The sequence below is a fragment of the Penicillium bovifimosum genome, assembly GCF_028826915.1.
Source record: "Penicillium bovifimosum strain IBT 22155 chromosome Unknown utg000005l_segment0_segment0, whole genome shotgun sequence".
Classification (NCBI taxonomy): Eukaryota; Fungi; Ascomycota; class Eurotiomycetes; order Eurotiales; family Aspergillaceae; genus Penicillium; species Penicillium bovifimosum.
Window position 1 is genome coordinate 574,653 of NW_026622714.1, and position 25,295 is coordinate 599,947.

A 25,295-nucleotide genomic window follows, 5' to 3' on the forward strand; every position below is an offset into this window, starting at 1 on the left:
GTGTGTATGCATACTTCGGATATCGCTCCGCTGTACGAAGTAGATACTAGTGCTTAGGCGGAACATTGTCTTGGCTATTTAAGCGATCTGAACCAGAGCAACTGAGAGCCGCAGCAAGGGTAATCGGGGCGGGTGACGCGCGGACGTGGAGACCGGAATTTTCAACTGCCAGTGAAAAGGCAGAGCGACACCTCAAGAAATCTTGGCATTTCGGGGGTGATAGTACGGAGTACACAGTACGTACATAGATGGCCCAGATGGTGTCCGCCTGAGAGTATGTATGTACGTCCATCGTAAGGAAGCAGCCTGGGGTAGGAGGCCAGATGATGTGTTTGCATGGAGCATTGTTCCTCGCTTCCATTGTGAGATTGAAGAGCTAAATGAAGAAGACCAATCCGGAGCTCACGTGACCTCCATCCAATCCAGTACGTCATGGCCGATCTCTCAGACCCCTTGAGAAAAAGAATTGTCCTTAGGATTTTCATACCCATGGAACCATGATCGTCCCTGGGCTGACATCCCATTTCGTATTTTCGCTTTCTTCCTCTTCATCTCCTCTTATCCCCTTACCAACCGCTCAGCCACCTATATACTACACCTTTCTTTCGCCTGCCACCGTGGGCCCTTGATTGCGCTCAAACTGGGACACTGGTGTCCGCAATGTGGTAGAACCCGAAGAATCTCACAGCAAAACAAAAGATGCTTTTCAATGCACGGGAAGGGTCTCTTCCAGGAGCCTCATGGGCGTGGAAACGGGTACTGCGGTTTGGAGTCGCATTTTTGGTCGTGGTAGGATTTGTCATGGTACTTTGGCCCTCGGTCGAGCCCGTGAAACTGCCAATGCAGACCATTGCCAACATCACCGTCGCTCCCGATGTCTCCTGCGAAATCGACTATGATAGATTAGTCGCCCTAGACGTTCGAAAGATCTCTCAATATACCCGCCGAGAAATCGTTCTCGACATGACGGAAGGACCGGTGCCCTACAAGCAGCGTCTCGATGAGCCGTTCTTCCAAGCAAAGGGCACTGAGGGGGCGGCAGATGGATGCTCCATTCCTGCTCCGATCAACTTGCAGGTTCCCGAACCGCCGAAATCGGTAGACGCATCACACATCGATTTCGGAGTCGCGACCAGTATAGAGAGATTGAATGACTCTCTGGATGCGTTCGCACACTGGGCCGGATATTCGCGCGCCCGCATGTTCGCGCTGATTGAGACGGATCGTTCGGAGAACGGAGTTCGTGATGTCAAAGCCAAGGCCGATGCTCTGGGGATCAATCTCCATATCACGCAGTCGGACGACGACTACCTCCACCGGTACTTTGCGCTTATACCTCTTTTGGAAGAACACGCTCGGGAATCCACCCAATGGGGCTGCGTCATTGACGACGATACATTCTTCCTATCGATGCCCAGGTTGGTTGATGCGCTCAGCAAATACGACCACACCACTTCCATGTATATTGGCGGATTGTCGGAGTCCATCCCGCAGATTGCGACTTTCGGAATGATCGGATTTGGAGGCGCGGGCGTCTTCTTATCGAAACCTTTAATGACGGAAATCACCAATGTATACGATGAGTGCTCTGCAATGGATTTCACAGGCGATCGCCGCATCGCCATCTGCATCTACCGCTACACCCAGACTCGGCTGACGGTGGATCACCGTCTACGCCAGTTGGACCTGATGCACGATGCTTCCGGGTTCTTCGAATCTGGTCGTGAACCCCCGCTCACAGTGCATCACTGGAAGTCCTGGTTCAAAGCAGACATGCCGAAGCTGGCCGTAGTCGCCGAGCTGTGCGGTGCCAGCTGCTTACTCCGCCAATGGCACTTTGGCGACGGTTGGATCCTGACCAACGGGTTTTCTGTGATCAAATATCACGTCGATCCCGATGCGGACGACATAACCATGGAGAAAACCTGGGACTCGCACAATGGCGCCGACGATGAAGCCTACCTGCACGAACTAGGTCCCCTCCGCCGCAAGGACGAGGACAAGAAGAGCTTCCAGCTGCGTGACGCCATTTTTGAGAATGAACGTGTCACGCAGTGGTATATCAGGCCCGATTCGAAGAACGGTGACCAAGTCTTGGAGCTGACATGGCGCAAGAGGTAAATATTTCTTTTTCTGCTTTGCCTTGTACATGTACAGAATCTGTTCAGGCTACTTTATAGTGTCCGTGGGCCCCGGTGGTCCGCTGGACCGATAAACCCATAATTTGGTGCATGGGTAAAAGAATGCCACTGCACTTTGCATGGAGTTTCGTTGTTTATAGATTAGAGATACACCTTTCTTTCTGCTCTAATGGGTTCAATAATGTGATATGGATGCTTTACTTTCCTCCGCCACGGGCAATACTCAGATTCTTCCAAAACAAATGTACCGTTTCTGCGAATTCCCAAGTCGATGGCCCATCATCGGCGGCTTCGTGCAGATGATCACGTCACGGCGTTTTCGTCCGTTTGCAAGCCTGCTCATCCTCATACGGAGGATAGGTGAGAACAAATGAAAAATTCCATCATATTGTACGATTATATCTTAAGTGAAACAATTAGACAGCATGGAGACGTACTCTTTCCATGTTTCAACCAAGTCACGCTGCCCCTTGACCATATCCATCTGCTGTAAAAGGGGCGGTTGCACTAGGAAGAGTTGTATAGACTCAGAGCGAGAAGCTACCATGAAGGGGCAAGTCGCGACTGGACTTTCCAACAAAGATCTGGTAGTCTCCCCGTTGCAGCACCCATTCTTGCTCTTCAACGCTCCAGGTACTCAGATCCTTCCGTGTCAACGAGAAAGCCACCTTCTTAGCCTGACCCTTCCCAATCTTGACCTTCTCAAATCCGCGTAACTGACGAATAGGACCATTGGGAATACCAACGTATAGCTGAGCAACCTCATCACCCTCAACCTCGCCGCTGTTTTTGACAGTTGCCGAGACGCTGACAATCTCATCCCACAGGTGAGGATTTCCACCGGGCTGCACCTTGGCAGCAGGTGGGGTTGCTGGGGGTGCGGCGCCCTTCTTGTTAATCTGAAGACCGGAATAGTCGAAGGTAGTGTATGACAAGCCGAATCCAAATTCAAACTGAGGTTCGATGCCCTCTTTGTCGAAGGCGCGGTAATCAATGTACACACCCTCGGTGAAGTTGGATTGCGGGAAAAGGGCGAATTCGCCTTCTGGGAGATCAGGCTTTAGCAAGGCACCGTAGTCCTCTGCTTTCTTGGCTACCGTGTAGGGGAGTCTTCCTGAGGGATTGGAGCGGCCGTAGAGTAGTTCTACAATTGCTGCTCCGGAGTCTTGACCTGGGAGGTGGCCGTAAATCACTGCAGTCACATTTGCATTGTCGATCCAGGCATTGACAAGTCGGACTCCGGCGTTGTGGATGACAACAACGGTGTTCTTGCATTTGCTAGCCACATTCGTTACCAGGGTATCACTTGGCGTATCGGAGAGTCCTGGTCGATCGCTACCCTCAGTGGCAAAGGCATTGATAAAGACCAAACAAGCGTCGGAAGCGGGGTTGACTTGGGGGTTTTGAGAGGTGACATCGTAAGCAATCGATGTACCGTCCTTGTACGCCTCTTGCTGAAGGGCAGCCAGGGGAGATATCATATAAGAAGGGGAGTTGCTACCAGATCCTCCTCCAACGAACAAAGTGGAGTTCTGAATAGCTGCATTGCCGCTTCCAAACAAGGAACCCGAGCTGGCGGCCGCAGCTTTGGCGTCATATCCAAAAACAGATAGAAGCTGGGGAGAGCGTAGAGGCAAGCCGTTGTTGTTTTTCACCAACACGTGCCCTTCAATGGCGCCTTGGAGAAGAACATCTCGCGAGCTCTTGGCTCTCCCGATCACAGGTTCATGTGGATCGGTCAACGAAGCAGGCATACCAACTCCCGGTGCTGGGAATTTCGAATCTTGCTTCACCTGGTACCACGAGGCAATGATTCTCGTCGCCATGTCATCCAACCTTGATGCCTCCATGGTACCGTTAGAAATGGCAGTAGTGAGGTTCGATCCCCAAGTCTGCGTATTGGGCATGACCATATCCAGCCCAGCATTTGCGGCAGCAATGCCAGCATGCTGGGCGCCCCAGTCTGTCATGACATATCCTTGGAAGCCAAGCTCGGATTTCAACAACCCATTGAGTGCCTTGCTGTTTTGGCAGGCGTATGAGTTGTTAAGCCGGTTGTAGGAGCACATAATCGAGACGCTTCCTGCCCGGACAGCCTCTGCGAACGGCCAGAGATATAGCTCGTGTATAGTTTGGTCGTCAATGTTGGAGGAAACAGAGGCGACATTTCCCGAGGGATTGCGGTTGGTCTCTTGCTCGTTCGCGATATAATGCTAGTCAGGTGTCAGTGAAATCTGCAACTTTCGGTAATATCTTGTCTGCTGAATGCTCTTACCTTGGTGCAAACACCAACTCCGGCATCTTGGGTTCCTTGCACAGTCTCATAGACCAATGCGCCACTCAAATATGGATCCGTTGAGATGCCTTCCCAGTTACGTCCGCCTTGGACAACGCGGCCAGCTGGGCCAACGACAGGGCCGAGCAATACATTGACTCCTTTCTTGTAAAACTCCTTGCCCATTTCCAAGCCACGAGTATAGGTAAGATCACGATTCCAACTATAAAACAATTAACAACTGCACTTTCTGTCTATTCAACAGAAGCTCACCTTGCACCAGCATGGATACCACTGGGGTAGCTGCTCACGAAATCGGTACCACGCTTCTGAATTTAGCAATTCTGAATATTCTGTCCGGAAAGATGAATAACTTACCAGGCCATTTCCAGCATCACTGACACACAGTCCGGGGAAATTCACACGGGGAATGGCTGGAACAAATCCAGAGCAGCCGGTCTTGCTTTGAACACCCGCGGTGAGGCTAACCTTCTCCTCGTCTGTCAGTTGACCAACGAGCTTCTCTGCCTTTTTATAAGCAGCAGCCCAATCGCCAGCTCCATCTCCTTGAGCTGCGAGACATAGTCAGTCGTGAGCTCTGTTGTGGGTAATGGGGCAACATACGCGTTGGATAGACCGGAGGTGAATCCCCGTAGAAGTAGACATCGCTGGTAATTTCCTGCGCTGTTGCAGACGAAAAGGCAAGGCCGGCCACAAGGGCAGTGAGTCCTGCAAAGCTCCGCATCTTCCTGAATAAAAGCCTTCGTTGATGCTGACTTTTGGTTGTATGGCTCCTTCTCAACTATGGCCTCTCTAGGAGGGGAACAGGTGAAGCGACGAAGAACGAATATAGGAGCAACTTATACTCCGGGGAAACGTCGGCAAAATAGATCAAGCCATAGCTTAGTGGCATTCCTCGGGCTATATAATAGCGAAATCGCCAGGCACAGCATACCTCGACGCGGCAGGAGCGAGCCGAAGTCCCCAACAAGAGTCGCACAGACGTCAATGCAACAGGAACCCATAATATTGGCTTATCCAATTGAGTATGAGGTATTTTCAAAGTCAGTAGCTTGACTTCTTGAAATGGCCACTTAGACGGGGCGGAAAAATCCAGTACAAACACTCTTAATCATTCTAATTTCTACCACAAGACACTGAGTCAATTGCATGAGAGTCGCCGTGAAATGGACTGCCTGCTCACTCGAAGAAATGACGTACGTCTAAAGGCAATGCCTCCTCGCGGAGGGCATTTCCTCAACTAGCTGTTCACAAGGTAGATCAGCGTCTGATAACTATTTTGGAGCAGAATGCGGGGTAAAATGCGGAGAGACAATATCGGCTCTATCCGCTTTATACAGAACTGCCACCAATAAGGAGAAATATAAGCAAATGCGGGACATATTAGCGTGGTCATCAAAGTCCATATTCGGGTTAGCCAGGTTTAGCAGTGTAACGTCAAGCTACATTATATCAGGCTAGGTAGCCTTCAACTTGCCTGTAATCCAACTAGTTAGCATTGTGCACCCCGTAGTTAGTTAATCAACCAGTGAAGAGGGGAACGCTCGAAGGCTACATGCTCCGAGGCACACGGGTCGATTCAGCAGATACCACCTAGTTAGCATATGAGCGCCTGGGATTAGTGAGCCCCAAACCCCCATTCGCCCCGCTTGTTGGATTTTGTCCAGGTCTTCATACACTCCCTAGTTAGTTAACTAATTACCTACCATTTTCAAAAATATATTTCAGCACCAACCATAGAGCTTCCTACACAACCATGGAACGCTCTTTTGGCACCGTTATTAGTGGCAACAGGAGACCAAATGCGGAGCTATCGCCTGAGCAGCGCGCTGCTATCATATCCAAGCATGAGGACGGCCACAAGCCTACTGAACTTGCGAGCGAATTCGGCTGCGCGCGCAGAACAATTTACGACACCCTCAATCGCTTCAAGCAACACAACGCGGTCAAATCCCTACCTCGCAGCGGGTGCCCTGTAAGGATTAGCCGTCGCGCTGAGCGCGCTCCAGAGGACGTTAAAGGTATCCGGTTCCTCGAACGTCGTTTCCGAAGCCCGTACCTGATGAGAATCGACCGAATGGTCGATTTGGATGGCGGATTGGGTAGCTGCGAGCGAAGCGCGTGGTAGCTCCAATTAGGGTGCCGGCGAGCTAACCGATGGATCTGGCGTTCAGCGCGACGGCTAATCTTTACAGGGCACCCGCTGCGAGGTAGGGATTTGACCGCGTTGTGTTGCTTGAAGCGATTGAGGGTGTCGTAAATTGTGCTGCGCGCGCAGCCGAATTCGCTCGTAAGTTCAGTAGGCTTGTGGCCGTCCTCATGCTTGGATATGATAGCAGCGCAATGCTCAGGCGATAGCTCCGCATTTGGTCTCCTATTGCCACTAATAACGGTGCCAAAAGAGCGTTCCATGGTTGTGTAGGACAAAAAATAGAAGTGGGGGTTGGGACGCGTTCTATAAAAACGCGCTAAAAATTAGCGGGTGTCGGGAAACTTTTTCAACGTAATGGTACTGTTAAGTGTTACGTCGATCCTGAGCAAGAAGCAAGACCCTGCAACAGATTCTCGTCTTTCTTGCGAATCACTGGCGTCGGGGGAACAGATCGGGTGGTCAGCAAGCGAGCGAGGTACACACAAAAGCGACGGGCTACCCAGTGGAGTAGTCCTTCTTGTTCTGTGGCCCCGTGAAACGCATTTGCTCTTGGGATCGTTATAAATTCGCTATATTCGTCGTCGAATATCACAATGAAATGACAAGAGCGTTCACCAATTCTCAAGCGAACAAACGCTCGACACGAAATCAGATGTCACTTTGATCTCTACAGAAGAGAAGGCATTGAAGAACGGCATCTTCAGCTTCAGAATCGGGCGGGAAGCTTGGTTCATACTGTTGCAGTAAGATCACGATGGCTTGCTGGGTATTTAGATTTTCGTAAGTCAAAAGAAAATTCAGTCGTCTTGTGCTCAACGGTAAGGTAGTGATACGGTATTTGAGTGGATACGGTGTTTCGAGAATTCCCCTTCAAAATGCAGTGGAGATTGAGGCCGAATGCCGTGTTCACCCAGAAGACTGCATAACTATGGAGTACGGTATCTCATGGAAAACATAGGTGGGTGGCGCGGCATGGAACATCCCCATATTTCCAAATGTAGACTCTCTAGGTTCCGGGATGGACACTAGGCAGTATTCCCATTGGAAAAGGTACAGATCTTGCACACTGCCCGGCAAGTCGTTGACTATCACAAATACCTACAAATACAAATAGGGCTGATACCTTGGTAACATCCGGGCATCCTCCATGCACCTAGGAGATATATAGTTCTCATGCCCGGACCTGAGGGCCAGCTGCAAGCCACGGACCTGGGAAAAGCGCAAGACCGCTCCCGCTGCGGACGTGCACTTGCCCCCGAAACAAGGCTAGTACTACTACTACGTACCTCCATGTGACCTGTTCGAGACTACAACCCGTAACAAGACGCCAGCACGGAGTACTCCATACCTAGGGGTAGACCACATGGCGAAGATCCTATGGAACCCCTGAAGATCGATCGACATGGAACGTCGATCAATATAGACACATGTAGCGGATGTGAGGCCATGTGGAGCTAACGATTCTGGCAGCCTGGCTAGGATACTCTGTACCCTGGAGACAATCCCTATCGGGCCATCACCGGGGAAGCCGAATCGCGAGAAAACACCCTAGGGGCAGGGGCTTCCTCAAACAGAATCAACTGTTCATGTGATGAAGCAGCAGTCCAGACTGAAACGAGAGAGGAGTTATTATAGAAGTTTTGTTTCAGTCTAAATTTCATCTTGACTCTCCAAGACTCCAACGGACCGAGTCTGTCAGTGGAGCGCGGAGCATACCAAGTGCTAAGACATTAGCTCATTAGCTCCCTACGCCACTGGTCTGATACATTTTGTGTCATTTTAGATTGAGAAGATTATCTGCAGCGTTCGCCACGCCTAGAGGAGCTAGCGCTGACCATAGCGGACTATTTCTTTGGCGTTAACTGTTAAGAATATCAGTGGGCCAGTTAGGGCCAGTGCTCAGTTTCCCCAGGAGAAACGTGACATCAGAGTGGAATCTGCGGCAGAAACAGAAAAAAATGGGACCCTTTTGGTCATAGCGTCGGCTGTTCCTGAAGTGGATATTTGCATCTTTCTGTGGTTTACACTTTACACAGTATGATACCAATAAGAAAAAGGAATTCAAGCAAGGTCGCTAACTATCGAGGATACAAATGAACGGAGTTTTCTCCCAATTTGTCACCCGCCCTTGCAGTCCTAAAACACGAAACTGACCTGTCCAGTACTCCAGGGGTTGCCTACGGAGACAGGCTGAAGGATAATGTTCTACTATTAGAAATATGGAGACTAGCGTGGGAGCTGATACACCAAGACACGTCTCAGCCACAACCATGTGGGAATCGCCCCGTGTCTAGCGATCCAATGTGCGTTGGTTGCGCGTTAGTGCGATTTCTTTTCTACAGTAACGAAAAAAAATAAATGAAACAAAAACATTGATGCCCAAAAACAGGGAAAAACAAAATAATCAAGTCGAACTGAAATATATGTCAGTCATTGGGTTAGACACATGACCAGCAACTCGGCACAAACGGATATTCAGGAGATAATCTCCGCGACTCCCCGCAGGACCGGGTTTAGAAACCTGGAAAGTGTATGCAGGAGGGTGTCGTCACATTCGTCACGATGGTCAGGGATGTGAATTAGCTTAAAGAGGGGAAGGAGAAAAGTGGTGGGAGGAGTAGGCGATCATGCTAAATAATGGGAATAGTCTTGAAAGGGGAGAAGATATGACTGGACCAGGTGGCGCCCAGGGCCCCCTTTACACAATTTGGGCTTTTGGGCTTGTTACGGAGTATTGTTTATCGTATTCTGCTCAAAGTGATAGCGCACAGGCTCACGGAGGATCTCCTGGCTAAGGCTCCGCACCGTGCAGGATGGGGGCCGCGCGTGATTTTCTTGGGTTTTTCTGCGGCTTCTACGGCTTCCATGGAGATTCGAAAATCCTTCTGGTGGCCTTCCAGAAGGTCAGGAGAGGCTTGGCGGAGTCGTCTGTGCCGTGTTTGTGGCAGTGGAGTGTGGGTTCCTGGAGGCTGAAGCCAGGCTAGTGTCTACCCCCGGAACGGAAAAGGGGCGAGATGGAGATGTGACTACCGATGTAGGTGGCTCCACCTTCCACAATTAGAAGAATTAGAAGCAGAGAGTTGAGAGAGAAGAGGGCATGAGGGAAGTTGAAGAAAGTTCTTTTCGTCCTACCCAGTGTAACGCATGTATGATGTTTCATGCTCAGAGTACAACTACAAGGCGACCCTAGTGTGATGTCAAACCTTCTAGAAGGAATGCAAATCTCCCATTTTAGCCTTCGACGGCTTCGCGGCTAGCAATAGTCGGAACAGACTATCGAGATGGTGAGGCAATCTCCGCGTTCATGCCCCATGGATTGCTTATATCCAATCGTACATCAGAGAAGGGAAAATATGACTATATCACTCACTCTATATGTTGCACCATGAGACGCCTGCAGGTCATCAAGGTTAATCACTGAGTTCTTTTGCTTTTATCACTGTACTCCGTAGTTTTTTATGATATCGCAGAAGCCGGCAGATGAGGAATTCATGCATATGAAGGTACTGTTTCTTGTAGCTTCAGGGGCCATACTTAGTTGGGCCATTCATTCCCCCCTTTTCATGCTAACTGAGAATGGGACTGGATTACGCCTTCATACCTTAGCTTCCTCTTAGCCCGATATCCCCTTCACGTCATGGGATGGAAAAGCAAGCGTCACACTAGAACCAATCGACAATGCGTTGTACTGGAGTACTGTCGTAGAATCTCGAACATTCAGTATGGACTCCGAAGAGACTAACATCGGGGGAAATTCAGGCTCGGATCAGCCTTTCGTATCCATTCACGGGGAGAAGGCCACGTTGTGGATCCCCTGCTGACGGGTCCTTCTGGTGCGGCCAAGTTTCCTTCTAGCGGGCTTCGCTGGGTCCGACTAGGGGAACTAGCCTTCTGGAAAGAAAGTAGGGGCTGAGGAGAGGTCTTGACTCTTGCCCGTGATATCAGGTCGAATAATATACAGACATATGGGAGTATATAGTACAAAATGTAGGTAACTGTAAGATTTGACATTGACTCCGATCAAGACCAAACTGGAGAAATAGAAAAAAAAACAAAGAGAAGAAGTAAATAATGATGTAGTATGCAGAGGAGTGGCACCTACCACACCTAATATCACCTCCATAACATAACATAATATTTTCCCCCCTCCCCTTTCTTACTCTCCTCCTCAACCCTTGGCTTTCCTTATATTTCACCTTTTTTCTTTTTTTCGTCAGTCATTTTGATTTCTTGCCTCCCACTTCTCTCCACCCCCCACTTGGTTTCGCGCAAATCCCTCAACCGCAACCTCACTCGACCTATTTCCTTCGCCTTCCTTCCTCGAGCCACCCTCTGCCATACACCCCATACCTCGATCGCCCGAGCTTCGAGCATCTCTACAAGGTGTGTTTTCGCTTTCCTTGCCCTCACCGCGATTTGCCAGCGATGACGCATCTCGCTTATTCGCCTTGGTTGCCCGACGTCGCGCGCTGTCCCTTGAGCCTCGAAAACGCGGTCATTCCATATGTGTACTGTTTTGTAATCTTTCTCGCCTGTCTTGGACTTGGCATCTGACTGGTTTCTACGCCGAGATGTGGTGCACAAGGGGCGAGAAGATCACGGGAGACGGCGAAAGCACTGTGGTTAGAAAGCGTTGGAGGGCAACCGTTATTAGCATATTCATCTGATGCTGACCATGGACCTTTTTTTTCACATAGGAGCTTTGACAGGGATAGTTGAAGAATAGTTCGTTGGCCTACACCGACACACGTTCACGCGTTCCGCCTTCAGCCGACCACAACATCATTCTCTGGAAGCGAGCTAGGATCTGGCAGAACCCGAGACCATCATTGCCCGCTAGCTCTTACGCAACCTTGCATTCCACTGCAGGGAAGTGGAGAATTTACCCCGTCTCATTCCTCCTTGAGGAACGGCGTGTTCAAAGACAGAGCTAGTAATCCAGGCCCACGAAGGGTGAGTTTCTGGTCCACCGAGGTCTCCCACGCGCCTCACACTCCTTGCGAATTGTCTGCCATCGTATCGAGGCCGATATACTGTCTTGTATAACGTCAGTGCTGACTATCCTGACCTACAGAGTCTGCTATCTGTGTCGTACCCGAACCTCCCAGTGATCGTCCCAACGGCCGCCACCGTCGAATCGACCGGTCCTTACGCGCGAAGGACTTTACAATTGGATCGAGGTATCACACTCCGTGGAAATACTGCTCGTGGAAGGCCTGTCGGAGGACGTCTTCGAAAGCAGTCCTTGACCGCGGCTTCTTGGCTAGGTGTTGGGTCGGGTCATGGACTTCACGACCATCCTGAACAGGAAAAACTCCGCTGCAGCCGCCGCCGCCGCCGAAGCGCAGTTACAACAACAGTACTTTCAACAGAGTGCACAGCTGCACACCGGAGCTTCACCCAACATGAAGAACGAATCAGGTGGTTCGGACAACCCTGTCGGCGCATATCCCCCCACGGTCCCCCACCCATGCAAATGGACGGCGGACTTGCCGATTCCTTTTATTATGCGCAGCCCACGGGCTCAAACCCTCGAATGGCATATGCCCCTACGGGCTACGCTGGCGATCCCCAGATGCAGCAGGAACCTGTCCCTCAGGGGAGGGCGGGTGTCGAACCACCGCCCAAGACTTTTCACTGCTCGACTTGCAACAAAGGCTTCGCAAGACGCAGTGACCTTGCTCGACATGGTATGTATGCCCGTGAAACCTAGTACATGTGGCCGCTGACCTCTTCTCAGAACGTATTCATACCGGGGTGAGACCCCACGCTTGCGAGTGGCCTGGCTGTGGAAAGCAGTTCATTCAGCGCTCAGCCTTGACAGTTCACTCCCGTGTACACACTGGAGAGAAGCCGCATATGTGCGAGAGATGTGGCAAGGTATGTATCACTCCTTTTCCTCTCCCTAGCTAGATCTAACAATCACCTAGCCCTTCAGCGACTCGTCCTCACTAGCCAGACATCGCCGCATTCACTCCGGCAAGCGCCCCTACAAATGCCCCTACGCCAACTGCCAGAAGACGTTCACCCGCCGTACGACGTTGACAAGACATCAAAATCACCACACCGGGACCATCGAAGAGGCTGCTGCTGAAACTGAAGCCCAGTTGCGGCAAAACAAGGATCGTGGACGCCCTGGCGAAGGAATGTTCTCTGAGCACGCGTCCATCAACTCTACACCGTCACCCGCACATCACGCCTCTATGTCTCCAGGTGGCGAGCTTCCGCCGCTGAACATGCACCGCTCCAGCGACTACTACATGGGCACTGGACCTATTCCGCCTCATGTGCGTGGTGATTTCCCCCAAGGCAGCCCTCGGGCGTCCCCAACTGCGACCTCTCCCTCGCTGTCCAGCTACGGCAGTGCGCCCCATGCTCGGCCATCCATGACCTCACATCCATACGCTCCACCGCAACCTCTCGAGCCTCCGGCGAATAGTGATCACCGTCCCAACAGTGTGAACGGCAGCCCCCACATGACCAGTCTTGGTTGGGCCTCACCGTCCCACGGTAGCATGCCATCACCCGGATCGGCCAACGATTTTACCTACCCCGAGCCCACAGGCCCAGCGTACCCGACGTCGATGCCGCCGCACATGTACTTCCCGAATTCTACTATCCGGCGGCCTACGAGCACTGAGCCCGAGAACTACGAAATGAAGGGCCGAGGTGATAATTCATGGTCTACAGCTGTATGATGTGAACATACCGATGCTTTGCCACAGCTTGAGTTCTCTTATTATTCTTATTTTCCTTTGTTTCATCATTTCATTGCATAAGCCCCATGATTCCCACGAGAGATATCAATATCTCCCGATTGATTTCATATGTCCTTTGATTGATTCTTATGCATTTTCTTGTCCGTCTGTATTTATATGGGAAACCAGCGCGCTGGAAGGAGTCCGGAACGGGTCTGATCGTGTTTCCCACTGGGCTTTATTGTTTTCATAGCTATCATCTCGCCCTTTTCTTTTACTTGGATATGGGCTTCACCGAGACACGATCAGATGAGGATCTCCATGGAATAGATAGAGGGGTTCGGACTGTGGTCTTGGGTTTGGAGTCGGGATAGGTGACTCCTGCAGGTGTCTGGGTTTTTAGTTTATGGGTTTGCTGCTGTTATTGTTCTATACATCTAATCATTCTTGCTTCTATCCAATTGTTCTCATCTCCTGTGCTTGAGCGTTTATATTGGGTATCAGATAGACCTAGTCGGAGAGAATAGTTACCTACAAGCATGTACATTTCTACGGGCATGACTCGGTAGTTATTCGTAGCTCTCGAGCTGAAGTCTAGTTCCGCCATGATACCGACCCTTGCATTATCGTCATTGTACGGAGCTGGAACACGTGAGTTCTTTTTAGGTTGCCTATTGTCAGCATCTTCAAGGCCGAAGTTCCGCATACCGGATGGACCAAACCAACGAGGCAATGGAGGTGTAAAAGACCTAAGCTTCTCCCTATGTGCCCTCCAGCTTCTGGAGGTTCCATTCATCAGGCCAATTCACGTGATAATGGTCGACAGCTTCATTATATCGGAATCCAGTCAGTTCCCGAAAGCCCTCGTTTATCAGTCGCATGTAACTTACGCCCTGTCAACCACAGTAACTCACCATGCTATTCTTTGGAGCCATCATCCCTCTCTCTGCTGCTACCTCCTGGATCAGTTCGTGGCCCTACCTAAATTCTGTCACACGTACTGTTTGCGCGGCGGACAATTCCGCGGATTCAGGATGATTTGTGAGGCGTCAGTGGTCAACATCATGGAGAGAGGCACATTTGATCTGGTTATGCAGAGTAATGGCGCAAGGACGGTTTACAGTATCCAAGTGCATGGATGGTGGGCGGTGGCTGCCATCTGGCGTGTAACAATCCAAATGAACAAAAGCCCTAATCGTTCGGCGCCTCAGGGGTTGGCCAAGGCCTCTTCAAGTCGGTGCTACCTGTCCACGGACATGACATCTCCATGCATTAGTCCGTACAAGTGTTCATAAACTTATGTATGCATGGATATTGCACGATCACAGATAGACAACATCACATGTACAGTACCTATAGATAGGGCTATCCACGGGTACGGGAGATGCGATATACAACAAGTGGCTCGAATAAGAAAGTATGGGAGTGAACCTTAATCTCGGCTATGCAGAGTGTGTGTCCAGGTGCCTATTGTGCCACTGCCTAGTGTACCACTCAGCTTATATCAATTAGGATTGCAATAAACAGATTCCTGAATCCCGGGGGTGGATTTAATTCCAGATCTATGTCGTAGATCATTTCTCTTCACTGGAGAGCTCCAGCCAACGAGCAGACTGATAATGAAGATGACATCATTACCATGCTGACCAACGCTGGGAGGCGATTGGTGAAAACGGTCAAATCCGAGGTTATTTTCCAACTACAGTACACAGTACTTTGTCTAACTACTGTGTGAATTAACACAATATTCATGCAAGTTTATGTTCAAAGTGCAATTATCTAAACAAAAAGGTGTTCATTATTAACTCACTAACGGACGAGAGAGTCCCAATTTCAAAGCGAGACTATGAGTCAGACCCCACACCTGGGCAGCTCCACGACTGGTCCGATGTCGCTCCCGGCCGAGGGCGAATGGTCATCTACAGTACTGTTGTCCATACACATGCGCTTGGTAGATTTCAACAGATTCTACTGGGACAATCCGAGGCTGGAAAACGGCAATGATAGACTTCTGCATGCAAGCCTACAAATCAATTTCCAGTAAAATTTAGCCGTGTACGGTAGTCGAGCTCCAACATCCTATCATACGCCCTCCACCCCACCATGGAGACTCCACAAGTGAAATTTTTTGTCCACCGAGGGGGCAACGTCGGTGTTCACCGCCCGCTGCTTCGGCGCTACTAACGCCAATGACTATGACTCCAAGGTTTTTCTTTTTTTCCTGTTAGAAAAGCATTTAAACCACCAACTTACCAGAATATTCAAGTCTCAATCTTGACTATCTGGACTTGAATTTCTCTTATTATATCAATTCTCTCATCATTATCCCAATTTGACATTTTCGCCTCAGTCACCCCCACTATCCACCATGTGCACCGGTGCCGACTCCGAGCCCAATGGGCAGACCAACGGTCACGTCGTTGACGCAAGTATGTTATTGGAACATGCCGTCAAGAGTTATCCATTGGCAGTGCTGACCGCTGAGTAGATGGCGATCACCGTGGTTTCACTGGCATTGAGACCCGCCAGAACCCTCACCCCTCCGCATCCCGCAACCCCTACGGCCACAACGTTGGCGTCACCGATTTCCTGAGCAATGTCTCCCGCTTCAAGATTATCGAGTCCACCCTGCGTGAGGGTGAGCAGTTTGCCAATGCTTTCTTCGACCTCGAGAAGAAGATTCAGATCGCTCGGGCTCTCGATGACTTTGGTGTTGACTACGTGAGTCATCGCGACAGAGTTGTGCAGTGTTTATGATCAGAGTATTAATCAATGTGCTTATATAGATCGAGCTTACCTCCCCCTGTGCCTCAGAGCAGTCCCGTACTGACTGCGAGGCCATTTGCAAGCTTGGCTTGAAGGCCAAGGTACGTTATGGTTGTGGTTGGGTCTCGTGATAATCCGTTATTGACCGAAGCTATAGATCCTCACCCACATTCGCTGCCACATGGATGATGCTCGCATCGCTGTTGAGACCGGTGTCGATGGAGTGTGAGTCACATTTTCTAACTTACGTTTCAACATAAACTAATTGAGTGTAGTGATGTTGTCATTGGTACTTCCTCCTACCTCCGTGAGCACTCTCACGGCAAGGACATGACCTACATCAAGAACACCGCCATTGAAGTTATCGAGTTCGTCAAGTCTAAGGGTATTGAGATCCGTTTCTCCAGCGAGGATTCTTTCCGCTCCGATCTGGTTGATCTTCTGTCTATTTACTCCGCCGTTGACAAGGTTGGCGTGAACCGTGTTGGTATTGCCGATACCGTCGGCTGTGCTTCCCCCCGCCAGGTCTACGAGCTTGTTCGCGTCCTGCGTGGCGTTGTCGGCTGCGATATCGAAACACATTTCCACAACGACACCGGCTGCGCCATCGCAAATGCGTACTGCGCCCTTGAGGCCGGTGCCACTCACATCGATACTTCCGTCCTCGGTATCGGTGAGCGCAACGGAATCACCCCTCTCGGCGGTCTCATGGCCCGTATGATGGTTGCCGACCGTGAGTACGTCAAGGGCAAGTACCGCCTGGAGAAGCTCAAGGAGATCGAAGATCTCGTCGCCGAGGCCGTTCAGGTCAACATTCCTTTCAACAACTACATCACCGGATTCTGTGCATTCACCCACAAGGCTGGTATCCACGCCAAGGCTATCCTCAACAACCCCAGCACCTACGAGATCATCGACCCCGCCGACTTCGGCATGAGCCGTTACGTTCACTTTGCTTCTCGTCTGACCGGATGGAACGCCATCAAGTCGCGTGCCCAGCAGCTCAACATTGAGATGACTGACGATGAATATAAGGAGTGCACTGCTAAGGTCAAGGCCATGGGTGATATCCGCCCCATGGCTCTCGACGATACCGACAGCATCATCCGTGCCTTCTACCGCAATCTCAAGTCTGGCGAGGACCAGCCTTTGTTTGATCTGACTGCTGAGGAGCACGCAGCGTTTGTTGCCAAGGAGAACGAGTTGAAGGCCGCCCAGGCTGCCGGTATTCAAGCATAGACGCTTTCTCTAGCCAGTTGCATTGCATCCGCACATCCTCCTATCCCAACATGCGGGCCTGGCGGATTTCTTGACGATTGACGGTTTTTCTATTCATGTTTTCTGTTTCACGTGACCCAGGGCATCTTTTATAAACTTTTGCCATTTCATCTCCAAGGGTCTGATTGTCTTTATGTTCTTCTTTGGTCTTGAATGAAAACTCAAAAGCGAGGGAGATTTGTTTACATTTTCTTTGTACATAAGCGCAGAAGAGCCCAACGATGTATTTCACAATTTTTGACATGTGGTCCAGATATCGTCGTAAGTTAACTAGTTGTAAACCGGGCTAATTACGTCAGAGGAGATAGAGCAGTGGAGGTAGAACACAACCCATGAATAGCTCAATGGTGTAGATCTAGTGAAGCATTGAAATACAAAGAGATATTCACAGTCTCTAAACTCTTCATACTAAATCCCTGTCTCATTCCTGGTGAATGTCAGTCGAGTGCCTGTTTCATGTGGCAGCCGAGGCACGCTAGCCCCAACCTGTCAAAACGTACCGGAATGCAACCTTCCCATTGCCACTCCCCATCTCTATCTCAGGACTATTCCTAGGGGTCACAATGAGCTCTTCAATGATGCCAGTCGCTCTTCAGAACAAGCTGGCCGGCTACGGCCGGGCCTCCAGTGCCCATCTCTCCGCCTTGAATCTCGACCTGTAAGTCGAGCCCCGTTCCCCGCGAAATCAGGCCATAATGGAAAACAGCGCTCAGTACTAACACACTCGCAATCTAGTATCCGCAATATTGTATTTATCCTGTTTATTCTTCGGTTCGTGCGCAAGACCTTCTACTCCGTCCGCGGCTACGGCATCCTCGGCAGCATCCGCAACATCTACATCTCGCTCCGGCTCTTCTGCTACGGCCTCTTCCTGCGCACACCGGGTGTCCGTGGCCAGGTCGATAAACAGGTCAGCACTGCTATTACGAAACTCGAAGCAAAGCTTGTCAACAGTGGACCGGATGTTACGCGCTATCTTGCGTTGCCCAAGGAGGGCTGGTCGCCGGAACAAGTCCGCGCGGAACTGGACAAGTTGGCTGGCCTTGAACATACTCGTTGGGAAGATGGACGTGTTAGCGGGGCTGTTTATCATGGAGGTGAAGAGCTGCTGAAACTTCAGACTGAGGCATTCGGACAGTTCGGTGTCGCGAACCCAATTCATCCGGATGTTTTCCCTGGTGTTCGGAAGATGGAGGCTGAGGTTGTCGCTATGGTATGCATCACTTCTTGTTTATGACATGCAGTATCGTGCAGGATCTTGGTTGGCTAACATATATGCTAGGTTTTGGCTCTCTTCAATGCTCCTGAAGATGGCGCCGGTGTTACCACCAGCGGTGGTACTGAGTCCATCCTTATGGCTTGCTTGGCCGCCCGACAAAAGGCTTTCTTGGAGCGCGGTGTTACTGAGCCCGAGATGTAAGATTGCATTACATTTTCTACTTATTTGACGCTATGACTGACTTGCACGCCAGGATTATTCCCGATACAGCCCATGCAGCATTCATCAAGGCTTGCAACTACTTCAAAATCAAGTTGCACCGTGTGCCTTGCCCCGAGCCAGAGTTCAAGGTCGACGTGGATGCTGTTCGTCGTTTGATCAACCCTAACACTGTTCTTCTCGTCGGCTCAGCACCCAACTTCCCCCACGGTATCGTTGACGACATCCCCGGCCTATCGCGTCTGGCCGTCAGGTACAAGATCCCGCTTCACGTTGACTGCTGCCTGGGATCATTTGTCGTTGCACTCCTCAAGAAAGCCGGCTTCCCTTCACCCTACGAAGAAGAAGGAGGCTTTGATTTCCGACAGCCCGGCGTAACCAGCATCAGTGTCGACACTCACAAATACGGCTTCGCACCCAAGGGTAACTCAGTCCTGCTCTACCGTAACAAGCTATACCGCAACAATCAGTACTTCATCTACCCCGATTGGTCCGGCGGCGTCTACGCCTCCCCTCGGTAGCCGGCTCCCGCCCCGGTGCGCTCATCGCCGGCTGCTGGGCCAGCTTAATGAGCGTGGGCGAAACCGGATACATTAACAGCTGCACGGAGATCATCAACGCAGCCCGCAAGTTTGAAGCAGCCGTCCGGACGGACTCAATTATCTCGCTACACATGGAGGTCATCGGCAACCCCATCGTCAGCGTAGTCGCCTTCCGCAGCAAGAACGGCGCAATCGACATCTACGATATCGCCGACGACCTCTCTGCCAAGGGCTGGCATCTCAACGCCCTGCAGTCCCCACCTGCCATCCACTGCGCCTTCACCATCCCAACCGCCAAGGCTGTCGAGCAGCTCATCGCTGATCTGACTGAAGTCATCGGAGTAGAGCTTGAGAAGGCCGAGCAGCGCAAGCGCGAGGGAAAATCGTATATCCTCCAGCGTGGTGATACGTCTGCCCTGTACGGTGTTGCTGGTAGTATCCCTGATAAGACTATCGTTAGCCGTCTGGCGGAAGGGTTCTTGGATACTCTGTACAAAGCATGATCGCGTTCCTTTCCTTTCTCTGTATCTTTGTTTAGCCTGTCCGAACACTCCTAGCTGTCCTAGCTGTCCTTACCTGACCCACATGGGGGGCGGTGGCGTTGCCTTCATCAAGTTTTGAGATTATATTCTTAAAGCGTCAGTTCCGTTAGATCGTTGTGCATATAATATTATGAGATTGACGCTTTGTATACATCTACGTAAATTGCCTACCTCGAAGTTGTCTTTTCTGTTATTGCCACTGCCCCCCCCCCCCCCATTAGCTTTACCACCATTTCCATCATCAGATGACCCATGGCTTCCTTCGGCCTTGCTTGTTTACTCTCACACGATGATGTTGCAGGCAATAACAGACATAAGTAGCATTTGTTTAATTGGAACTTGGGTGTCGCCATGGAGACGTTAAGAGTCACTATATCATACGACAACGTTGACGAGGCTAACAGTTATGCCCCCCTAACCCTACCCTAGTAAAAGACCATGCCCAGTTTGGCCCTAATCCGAAGCATTGAGAAATCCCCCTAACCATCTCAGATCTCATTCACCATATTTCGCTCACTCCCTAGTCCCTACTACCACCAATACCTACAGCCTGTGTATATCAGGTTATAGAAAATGGCCCCCCTTGAGACAGAGTAAGATCCCCTCCAAGCCCCAGTTTAGACAGATTCATGCTAACAACTCCCCCAGATTCCCCGCAATCCGCGCCTGCATCTTCGACATGGACGGCCTCCTCCTCAACACCGAAGACATAATAACCGGCACCACCAACAGCCTACTTCAAAAATACAACCGCCCACCCATGCCCGACTCACTCCGCGCCCAACTAATGGGCATCACAAACTCCACAAACAGCGACACTTTCCACAACTTTGCCAAACTACCCATTTCCGCACCCAATTCGCCGAAGAATCAAGAAACGAAATGCATCTCCATTTCCCCGACTGTCGACCCCTCCCTGGCGCAGCGGAACTCCTTTCAACACTCAGCAGTGCGCGCAATGCTAACGGTGTGCGCATCGAACTCGCCTTGGCTTCTAGTACTAAGACGCGTAGCTATGAGTTGAAGACTTCCGGGGCAGAGGCGGGGGATCTGTTGAGGGTTTTTGGGGAGAGAAGGGTGCTTGGTGATGATGTGCGGTTGGGAGGGAGGGGGAAGCCGATGCCGGATATTTATTTGGTTGCGTTGGGGGTTATTAATGATGAGGTGGTGCGGGCTGGGGGAGAGAGGATTTTGCCGCAGGAATGTTTGGTTTTTGAGGATAGTGTTGCTGGTGTGGAGGCTGGGAGACGGGCTGGGATGAGGGTTGTTTGGGTGCCGCATTCTGTTGTGATGGGTGAGTATGGGGGCAGGGTTGGGGATGTGTTGGCGGGGAGGTCGGGGGTGTTTGGCATTGGGAATGAGGGGTTGTTGGGGGTTGTTGGGGATGGTTGGGCTGAGTGTATTGGGAGTTTGGAGGATTTTGCTTATGGGAAGTATGGGATTGAGGGTTAATTGGTTTGTTATGCCTAGTTATATTGTGAGTAGTTACTGTTCACTCCGTATGTAGTATATGCATCAGCGAGACCAGAAAGCAATAATTCCATCAAAATCCTCGGTCGTCAACGTCTTCATATCCCGATCCTCTTTGGTGATCTCCCTTCTTAAACGACAGGCAACTCTAAAAGCAACAGAGGCCTTTTGAGTCTTGCCCATTGCCTCTAACAATTTCCCCTTGAGGAAGGTCGTGCGAGCGATCTCATTCTTGTGTGCACTTGGATCAACTGACCAAATGTCTAGCGCCGCATTCACCATCGTACTAAGCAGATTTAGCCAAAATGCCCCGTTAAGTCATATCGGAGGGAAACACTTACATCGCTCTCTCGTGCTGACCTGACCGAAACAGGTGCTGAGCCATCTTATGGATAACATTCGCAGTATAGAAATCTCTGTCGCCGACCGTCGCGCGCATATGGCGCCACGCTCTGTCATGGTATTCGAAACTCTCATCCCATAAGCCCTGCGCTGCACGGAGGTTACCAAGTGCATACAGAATCAGTCCAGTCCGGAAATACTCCGTGTCATTCTTGCCCAGGGCCTTCTCTCTGCCTGCCAAGCTGTCCGAGAGAAGCGTATCGCATTCTTCAAGCTTGCCCTGTGCAAGGAGCGACCAGCTTAGAGTGGCCTCACCCGCGCGCGGAACGTAGTTACCAAGGGCTTTGCGTATCCGCAGCGCCTCCTTGAGATCGGCTTCACCTTCCTCGTACCTTCTGTCCTGGATGCGTGAGATGCCTCGCTCCGCGTACGCGAGGTATAGTCTGTCGTCGGCGGTTTCTAGTTCTTTGCAGATCTTGGACACTAGATTGAGAGAACGTTCCTTGTAAATGCGACTGGTGTCAAATTCACTCGCGTCCATCGCAATAGCTCCCAGGCAGAAGTAGATATCTGCAAGGAGGGCATCGCGATCGGGGTGTGTGGAAGTTTCGCAGATGCTGCGCGCAGTTTCGAAGAAGCCGTCGAATTGCTTCGTCCTTCCGCGCTCCTTTTGATACCTTTTTGTCATGTTAGGCTATGCAGCATGAAATAGGGCGGAAAGTCTACATATCACGTACCATGCAGCCTCATTCAGTAGTTTTGCGAAAAGCAACCTCGTGGCCTCGGAGGGCTCTGAGATGGCTGGCCAGAGTTGATGTATCTTTAGGACGTGGGGATAAATTGCCGCACAGGCAGGCCATCTGCCAACATACAGCCTGCCCCCGGTTGATTTGGGCTCCGGTAGCTCTGGCTTTCTGGATGGTTTGGGCATAGCCGAAGGCCAGTCCGCCCAGAGAATGCGTACGACTTGGTCAAACAGGAACCGCTTCCTCTCAACATCCATCGTTGCCAGGATCACATCTTGCACGATGCGATGGACTGATAACTGTTGCTTTTGTTTATCTCTTTGGACTAGAGATGACTGTAAAAGATCGGTTCGAGCCTCAATATAGTGGAGCTTCTTGAACGGTGTCCCGTCGGAGAGCAGTTTCACTGCCGCTTCCATCAGCAAGTCGTCTCCAATGACATCTGGATCGAGAAATGCAATCAGCTCTAACAGTCGCTGCGCTTGAGGCTTCAGCTTCCCAAACGCCCACACAGTCGCAAGCGAATGACGATATGTTACCAAATTCGTATCGAACTTTGTCTCATAAAGACTGGCGTGTTCTTCTTGATCTGTATAAAGCTCAAAGAACTCTGACAACGTGAGCTCCTGCCTACGGATAATTCCGGCCATTTGGGAGATGGCAAGAGGGACGCCAGCGAGCGCATCGGAAATTCGCTGCGCTATGTCCTCATCTGCCTCGCTTGTATTTGTCGTAAGATGGTTGAAGAGGGACAAGCTGTCTCGCTGCGAAAGTGGGCCGAGATCTAGCCCAGTAGGTCGTCTTGTAAACATGCATTTTGCCAATGGATCACGGCTAGTGACAAGAATTGATCCACTGCCTTGAGGCCAGTAGTCCGCTAGGATCACGGGATCATCTGCGTTATCGAAAATGAGCAGCCAGGTAGCTTCCGATCTAGTCTCACCGTATTGAATAAATTCATCTGTCGCTGATAGATGCTTTCCGAGGATTGGAAAGCCACCCTTTCACAATCTCCCTGCTGACAACCTGGCTCTTACACTCGGATGGATCTTCCAATCCTAGCGCTAGAGAAATTTGCTGGTAATGGTAGTCGAGCTTTGCAACCTCGTCGGCTACGACCCAGAATACTGCATCAAAGGAGTCTTTATGACGTCGGGCGAACTCACGGGCTATTTCTGTTTTCCCAATGCCGCCAAACCCGCAAAGTGCGAATTGTTTCACAGAGCTTCTAGACGCTGTCACCATGTTTTTCGGAGGCAACAGCTCGGCTGCAAGACGCCCAAGGATATCTTCTCGGCCACAGAAATCTTTGTTTGCAGTATGGGTGTTGAAAAGGAAGCATGGCAAGTGAAGGGACTTCCAAGTTTCGGTGTTTGGTGTTGTAGAATGTATCATCTCGAAGCCAGAGAGAGAAGTTCCTTCTGTTGCTCCATTTGAGGGCCATTCAGTTGCATGGTTCGACGGCCATTCGGTGAGCTCTAACTGCTCAACTAATTGGCATCAGCATGGGAACACTGAAATATGAGATTTAACCTACCTCTCTGTGGTAGTTCACTCATCGTGGGTGAGTAAGCACTCGTTGTTGCGTATTGATATTCAGCTGAGAGCATTAGCACAATTCGGAAGCTTTCAGGCGAGTTGGCGGCCTACTAGACTCAAGTCGAGACACGAAAAGACGCCCAGCATCATGTAGAGTCTCGTACAGAAATTTATGTAGCTCCGGTAAGCCTTCGCCACCTACGCTTTTGGTGAACTGGCAAATGTCATGATGATTTAGGTTGAGACCGATGATTGTTTCCTCCCGGATATGAGTCGAGCAAGTGTCACGGTCGACCAACTGGGTATTGGGATTTAGCATTCATAGCTCAGCCGAGAACTCAATACTAACTTGTTGGTACTTCTGACGCGATGGCTTAAGCTGGTTTTCGACTCTCGCAATTCGTAGGCAGATAGAATTGGAGTATTGTTAGTGACCATTTCGAATCTACTTGCTAAGTCGAGTAGAATGGCACCTTCATGCTCCATAGAGGCGTTCGGGATCTTCAGGCTCTTACTAGTCGTCGTTTCAAAGAGATCTCGAAACCGTACAAAGCTCGTGGCTTTGTCGCCATAGCGATGCGGAGTACCCAAAAATATAACGCCAGCTACAGCGTTGACAGTTGATCCGTACCGAAGAAACTGGTTGTGGGCAACACACAATGCCTGCTTCACTGCAACACCACCTAAGCTGTGACAGACTAGCAGTATTGGTTTGGTGATAGTCTAGGGAAGTCAGCAATCATGAGAACCCAGTACGGTTGAAAGATCCTGCTTCATACTTCATCCAAGTCTGATTGCGATCGCGCATCACCGAGCTGCTGAAGCAAGTCGTATCCCAGCATCAACATCGACTCCCATGAAGGCTTGGTGCCTAGGAATGGTGAAGGATATTCGTATGCAAAGATTCGCGCCTCACCGCAGGAGCCGGGCAGAGTGGAAAGCCATTCTGGGTCAGCAAATGGCCATTCTTCTGGCGAGATAGTACCGATGCCAGGAACCAGGACAATGCTATAAATTTAAGTTACTACAAGTGGAGAATCAGTCTTGGCGTTTTTCTCTTACTCGACTCCATCGGAATCATTCACTGAATCTCGTAGTATCTTCAGGCAGCCAGTATTCGCAAGGCCTGATGATGGAGTCATTATAGCAGCCATAGGATGCGACGTTTCAGAGTGAAAGGAGGATGAGACTGGACTTCTGAAGCGGGGTAGACTATATATGCCAGGGTCCAGGGTTAGACCTTAGCCTCTTCGGAGTACGACCTACGGGAGAAGTACAGTAGCAGTGGCGTGTTTCGTTGATAACGCATTCAGGATCAAATTTTAGGTAGTGTTAAGTATTCTGG

The 25,295-nt window shown here is 50.6% G+C and overlaps 8 protein-coding genes across 8 annotated transcripts; 5 read left to right on the forward strand and 3 right to left on the reverse strand.

Annotated features, from left to right (window-relative positions):
• Positions 1 to 699: 699 nt before the first annotated feature.
• N7515_005383 (glycosyltransferase family 31 protein) lies at positions 700 to 2,121 on the forward strand (the record flags this gene model as incomplete). Its single annotated transcript, XM_056666127.1, has 1 exon — positions 700 to 2,121. One exon carries the CDS (start codon positions 700 to 702, stop codon positions 2,119 to 2,121), a length of 1,422 nt encoding a protein of 473 aa, XP_056519723.1.
• Positions 2,122 to 2,668: 547 nt separating this feature from the next.
• Positions 2,669 to 5,161, reverse strand: N7515_005384 (beta-glucosidase; the record flags this gene model as incomplete). The annotated part of the gene is made up of 5 exons (XM_056666128.1): positions 2,669 to 4,354; positions 4,417 to 4,639; positions 4,690 to 4,742; positions 4,795 to 4,988; positions 5,041 to 5,161. The coding sequence occupies 5 exons, from the start codon at positions 5,159 to 5,161 to the stop codon at positions 2,669 to 2,671; spliced, it is 2,277 nt and encodes a 758-aa protein (XP_056519724.1).
• Positions 5,162 to 6,391: 1,230 nt separating this feature from the next.
• Positions 6,392 to 6,849, reverse strand: N7515_005385 (transcriptional regulator family: Helix-turn-helix and Homeodomain-like HTH; the record flags this gene model as incomplete). The annotated part of the gene is made up of 2 exons (XM_056666129.1): positions 6,392 to 6,410; positions 6,497 to 6,849. The coding sequence occupies 2 exons, from the start codon at positions 6,847 to 6,849 to the stop codon at positions 6,392 to 6,394; spliced, it is 372 nt and encodes a 123-aa protein (XP_056519725.1).
• Positions 6,850 to 12,059: 5,210 nt separating this feature from the next.
• Positions 12,060 to 13,287, forward strand: N7515_005386 (putative C2H2 finger domain protein; the record flags this gene model as incomplete). The annotated part of the gene is made up of 3 exons (XM_056666130.1): positions 12,060 to 12,279; positions 12,330 to 12,469; positions 12,520 to 13,287. 3 exons carry the CDS (start codon positions 12,060 to 12,062, stop codon positions 13,285 to 13,287), a joined length of 1,128 nt encoding a protein of 375 aa, XP_056519726.1.
• A 2,368-nt stretch (positions 13,288 to 15,655) lies between these two features.
• Positions 15,656 to 17,292, forward strand: hcsA (homocitrate synthase; the record flags this gene model as incomplete). Its single annotated transcript, XM_056666131.1, has 5 exons — positions 15,656 to 15,716; positions 15,776 to 16,008; positions 16,074 to 16,154; positions 16,211 to 16,278; positions 16,329 to 17,292. The coding sequence occupies 5 exons, from the start codon at positions 15,656 to 15,658 to the stop codon at positions 17,290 to 17,292; spliced, it is 1,407 nt and encodes a 468-aa protein (XP_056519727.1).
• A 602-nt stretch (positions 17,293 to 17,894) lies between these two features.
• N7515_005388 (sphinganine-1-phosphate aldolase DPL1) lies at positions 17,895 to 19,814 on the forward strand (the record flags this gene model as incomplete). The annotated part of the gene is made up of 5 exons (XM_056666132.1): positions 17,895 to 17,989; positions 18,067 to 18,544; positions 18,614 to 18,747; positions 18,804 to 19,286; positions 19,334 to 19,814. 5 exons carry the CDS (start codon positions 17,895 to 17,897, stop codon positions 19,812 to 19,814), a joined length of 1,671 nt encoding a protein of 556 aa, XP_056519728.1.
• Positions 19,815 to 20,426: 612 nt separating this feature from the next.
• N7515_005389 (HAD-like domain-containing protein) lies at positions 20,427 to 21,305 on the forward strand (the record flags this gene model as incomplete). The annotated part of the gene is made up of 3 exons (XM_056666133.1): positions 20,427 to 20,446; positions 20,502 to 20,820; positions 20,859 to 21,305. 3 exons carry the CDS (start codon positions 20,427 to 20,429, stop codon positions 21,303 to 21,305), a joined length of 786 nt encoding a protein of 261 aa, XP_056519729.1.
• Positions 21,306 to 21,368: 63 nt separating this feature from the next.
• Positions 21,369 to 25,104, reverse strand: N7515_005390 (uncharacterized protein; the record flags this gene model as incomplete). The annotated part of the gene is made up of 9 exons (XM_056666134.1): positions 21,369 to 21,609; positions 21,665 to 22,342; positions 22,403 to 23,306; positions 23,449 to 23,901; positions 23,949 to 24,011; positions 24,062 to 24,248; positions 24,296 to 24,673; positions 24,730 to 24,958; positions 25,013 to 25,104. 9 exons carry the CDS (start codon positions 25,102 to 25,104, stop codon positions 21,369 to 21,371), a joined length of 3,225 nt encoding a protein of 1,074 aa, XP_056519730.1.
• Between the last annotated feature and the right edge of the window lie 191 nt (positions 25,105 to 25,295).